Raw genomic sequence first — 5,400 nt, 5'->3', positions numbered from 1 at the left:
TACATTATTTATCATAATCGATTCTTTTTTTTTAAATTTTGTTTATTATTTCTTTAAAACTAAATATTTAAAAAATTGTATTTAAAAAATATAAAATTTTTAAAATTTTTCAAAAATCTATATTATTTAAATATGATTCTACTGTTATATTTTAACTGTATATTTTCCTATCTTTAGATTATAATCTAAAATTTTATTAATCAAACACATGATGCAGATGTCCAATAAGATATAACTTTATCTAGTGAATTCTAGTACCATTATTTTTTATTAAATAATGATGTGAAATATATCAGAATTATTATAATATTGAATTGAAATTCGAAATTTGAAATGGAATAATTATTCATTTTTGGTATTGAAATATAAATATTTATAAAAATAAATATTTATTATTTAAAATAATTTTATAATATCAATTAAATATCGGAATTGTAAATATCGATATTAAATGTACCTAGTATCGAGAAATATCGAATATACTCGTATTTAAATCGATTCATCCCTAGATATTTCGAGCATAAGCGATAACTTCCTTTTCATTATATGGAGTGGTAGAAAATATTGTTCGGTATAAAGATTTTATTATATTTACGAACAAAATGGTAAGCAAAATTTTCTTAAGATTAGTATAATTAAATAAATAAAATTTTTGATTATTTGTACAAATTATTTAATATAAATAAATATGTTAGATGTATGTTATTTAATAGGATTTGAAAAATGATATTTATTGCAGCTTATATAAATGAATGTTATAAATCATTTTAATATTATGAAATAAAAAATACAATAATATTTTATTTATTATGAATTGGTTAATTTTAGTTAATGTCTTACAGTATATTGAAAATAATTTTTTTATTTAATTGAAATGTGCATATTTATTTAATGTACTCATAATAAAATTAAAAATAATAAAATCAAAAATGGTACTAGTTTTATAAATAATATTATTAGATATTAAAATAAATATAATTTTTAATAAATAATATTTCTTAAATGATGAAAATTTTAGCTCACATTGATAAAGAAATGAGAAAATTGTCCCAATGTCACTGAATATTATACATAAATGAAGTGTAATATATAATCGTTCTTAATATGAAAAATAATATATCCATATCATCTATTTTTTAGGGTTTTGTAAAAGTTGTTAAGAATAAACAATATTTTAAGCGTTATCAAGTTAAATTCAGAAGGCGACGTGAGGGAAAAACTGATTATTATGCACGTAAACGATTAACTATTCAGGATAAAAATAAATATAATACTCCTAAATATAGATTAATTGTACGTTTATCAAAGAAATACATTACTTGTCAGGTAAATATAATGAATAAAATATTTAAAAATTTTTATTTATGAATTATTAAAAATTTTTTTATATATAGGTTGCATATTCAAGAATTGAAGGAGATAGAATTGTATGTGCAGCTTATAGTCATGAACTTCCAAAATATGGTATTAAAGTTGGTCTTACTAATTATGCTTCTGCATATTGTACAGGTCTTCTTTTAGCACGAAGAGTAAGATTTTTATAGTTATATTTTATGATTATATATTATATTATATATGAATATAATATTATAAATATATACATATAATATATATAATATATATAAATATATACATAGTTGAAAAGTTGACTAAATTGAAAGTTTAGGATAAAATGAAGACAAAAGTTTTTTATTTGATCATTGACTGTCATATTATGTTGTATTATAAATGTGGTTTTTAATGTATTTTTAAGATTATATAAAAATTGATTAAAATTGACCAATTAGATTTATATTTTTTATCAAATATCAACTTCTCAGCTTAATATATTGTATTATATATTATAGATATTTATTTGATGATGAAATACTCAGCTCGCTTTGATACATAACTGAAGAAACTTTAATTGTTCCCTGTTATATATTATTCTGAACAATAATTACATAATGTTAAATATAGTTTAAATTAAATATAATATCTTTTAAATAATGATTTTTTATTTTTTTTGTATAGTTATTAAAAAAGTTAGGTCTAGATACCTTATATACTGGAACAACTGAAGTAACTGGTGATGAATATAATGTTGAAGAATTAGATGATGAAGGCCCTGGTGCATTTAGATGTTATTTAGATACTGGTCTAATGCGTACAACTACTGGTGCTAGAGTTTTTGGCGCTATGAAAGGTGCTGTTGATGGTGGTCTGAACATTCCACATAGGTATTTATTAACTTAATTATTTTAGAAAATATTAAATAGAAAAATAATATTCATTAATATTATGATGATTATATAATACATGCGCGTCATCTGAGTCATAGCAAGACATGATTTTGTATTTGTGTTCTACAATACAATTTACTTTTTTGCATAGACATAAAAAGATTAAAAATTATGTTTCTGATAATATTTTCTAAATATAAAAATAATATAAAGTAATTTCAAATATAATTTATAATTATTCTTATTCTTATAATATAGTACCAAGAGGTTTCCTGGTTATGATAGCGAGTCCAAATCTTTTAATGCTGATGTTCATCGACAACATATTTTTGGACAACATGTTGCAAATTATATGAAAACATTAGAAGAAGATGATGATGAAGCTTTCAAACGACAATTTTCACAATATATAAAAAATGGCATTACAGCTGATAGTGTAAGTACTTGTCCATTTTATGATTATGATTCGTCCAGTTTATAATTACTGTAGACTTTCATAATTTCTGCAGTGTCGCAACTGGACAATAATAAGTGCATTGGTTGTAAGAAATAAATGCATGATATAGCATTTATCATATCAACTTATGTTACATTTTATTTATTTTCTGCTATTTATATTTTTATTTTGTATATCAATATTTTATTATATAAAATTTGTTTTTACTAGTCATTTATTAATCAATATTCTCATAAACAATAAATTATAAAAAAAAATAAAAAAAAACTAGTACAATTGTATTATATTCTGCATTTTAATTAATTAATTCTAAAACAATAATCGATGTAAATTGAAAAAGATATAAGTTAGCTGGATGTATACATCTATATTTCTATTACATGTATTTATACATATCTATATGAAATAGATATTAATTAATAAAGATAGTTTTATAAATAAAATTTTTGATATAATTATAAAATATAATTAAATTAAAAATATTCATAATTAATTGAATGCTTTTATATAATATGATTTAACACATAAATACGAGTTTAAAATATGATGTTACTAATAAAAATAATAGTGATTATATGGAAGATTATTTCACTAATTTTTATAATTTTTAAATATATATAAAGGACAAGGTTTTGAACAATTTTTTTTTGTATAATACATATAATACATGCATGTCATTCTTAATTTTTGAGATATTTGTAAAAAAAATTGTTATTATTTATTAAATTTGTTGACATAAAATGTATAATGTTAAATTTAATTTATACATTATACATTTATACATATATTCGTTATTTATATGTATATACATATGTACTTAGTAGCATTAATTATTGTTTTACATTATTATAATATAAACATTATTAATGTAAACAAGTGTATATAATGTTTACATTACTAATGTAAATCATAATATCAGAATAGCTGAAATTTAAAATATACGAATGAAGTGGTTAAAAAAAATTTCACAAATTTTTAAGCTTAAATATCTTAATTTCATTCGAATTTAAGTATTTCGTGAAATTACATTTAGTATCTATTCATAGAAATTTTGGTCATTCCCCGAATTCTTTTGAATCGAACGAAAATATAAAACAATTTTTTAAAAAACAAAAATATAATGATAGATTAAAATGATAGTAATATTAATCTCATAGTTAATATTTATTATTGTATTGATTAATTTCAATCAAAAATTTTTTATTTTATTATATTTTATTGTTTTATATTTTTATATTTTATTTTCGCATTTCATGGATTCTAAAGATTTATAAAATGCCCAAAATCTCTAATAAGATACTAAGAGTGGTAATAGTTTATATATATATTTAGATGCCAATTGTTATTATATGTTTATATAAAAAAAAAAAAAATAAATTATGAAAAATGGCAGTATGCTAACACATAAGTATGTTATAAATAAAATTCTACAACAATCTAACAATAATCTTTCTATGCAAATATTTCAAAAATTAAAACAAATATATACACAAGAAAAAATTATTTAAAATTTTATTCTCTGTACATATTTTTATTGAAATCAGTTCTTTATTTTAATTTTTTAAATAATTATCAAAATTATTTTTTTTTCATGTTTATAACAAAAACAAATATCTTGTACAAAATATTACTTATAGGAATATTCATTCTATTATTACATGAATAGATAATTTGAAAACATAAATGAAGGAAAAATAAATAATGTGAACAAGAAATAATTTGTAAAATTAATGAATATTTACCATATAATCATATTCAATAATGTATATAGTAAATATAAAAAATATGTATGTAGTAATTAATTTCAACTTCGGTTATTTTTTATTATATTATTATTTATTATTATATCTTTTTGGTACGGTATTTATCTATTGTGATACTAATTTTTTGCGCTTGGTGATTCTCGGGCATCTCTTTGATTGATGCGGCAATTCGAACGGCGACAATATTTATTTATCTTTGATTTTTTAAAATATCGCTTCATGAATAGATTCCTAAAACTCTATGTATAATCTTATAAAGTATAAAATAATATACTGTTAAATAGTTAGATTTTTTTTATCTCAAAATAGATGCAGATTGAACTTTTCGGCATTAATCCGAATTTGATAATCGTGGCAATAGAAATATCATTTTGAAAGTTTCTGAGTTTTTTATAAATGATAATGAAATTAGTTCAAATGAAGATGAATTTGATTTTTTGTTATTGAATAATAAAATTACTTCTATTTATTAAGAAATTAACGATAAGAGAAGGAAAATAATGATGAAAATAGAGATATAATAAGAGAAGGTAAAAAATAAGAATAATAGACAATGAATATGAGAGCATGTTATTGGGATTATAAGGTTTACTCTCAACGAAATAAGAAAGACATCATAAGAAAAGATATTTTATTATTAAAATATCATATAAAATAGACTTTAATATTCAATAAATTTTCTTTCTTTAAAGATAATTAAAGATAATTCTCTAAAGATACATAAAATATTAAAATATAAAAGTTTTATACGTTAATTTGTGTATGAAATCATTTTAATACGTTGACTGCCATGCATATTTCTAACAAAATCTTCAGGCCACGTGCGCCGCTGTATCAAGCGTACTCCAGTAGTTCTACCGATATTTTAATCTAATGGTTGCAAGAATGATGTCTCGCATCATTTGTTTCTATCATTACTCTTCTTGATAATAGTAATTGTATTGACAATAGTATTGAA

At 20.1% G+C, this 5,400-nt stretch overlaps 1 protein-coding gene across 1 annotated transcript in view; it reads left to right on the top strand.

Annotated features, from left to right (window-relative positions):
• The first annotated feature begins 484 nt into the window (after positions 1-484).
• Positions 485-5,400, top strand: part of LOC102672698 (60S ribosomal protein L5) — a 7,179-nt gene continuing 2,263 nt past the window's right edge. Inside the window, exons 1-5 of the mRNA XM_006611886.2 lie at positions 485-605; positions 1,141-1,326; positions 1,395-1,529; positions 2,014-2,219; positions 2,481-2,658. Coding sequence (XP_006611949.1) covers positions 603-605; positions 1,141-1,326; positions 1,395-1,529; positions 2,014-2,219; positions 2,481-2,658 — 708 coding nt within the window. The 5' untranslated portion in view covers positions 485-602. The remainder of the gene's footprint in view (positions 606-1,140; positions 1,327-1,394; positions 1,530-2,013; positions 2,220-2,480; positions 2,659-5,400) is intronic.

The sequence above is a fragment of the Apis dorsata genome, unplaced genomic scaffold (genome assembly GCF_000469605.1).
Source record: "Apis dorsata unplaced genomic scaffold, Apis dorsata 1.3 scaffold_94, whole genome shotgun sequence".
Lineage (NCBI taxonomy): Eukaryota > Metazoa > Arthropoda > Insecta > Hymenoptera > Apidae > Apis > Apis dorsata.
Note: the sequence above shows the minus strand (reverse complement) of the source record. Positions and strands in the feature narration are given on the sequence as shown.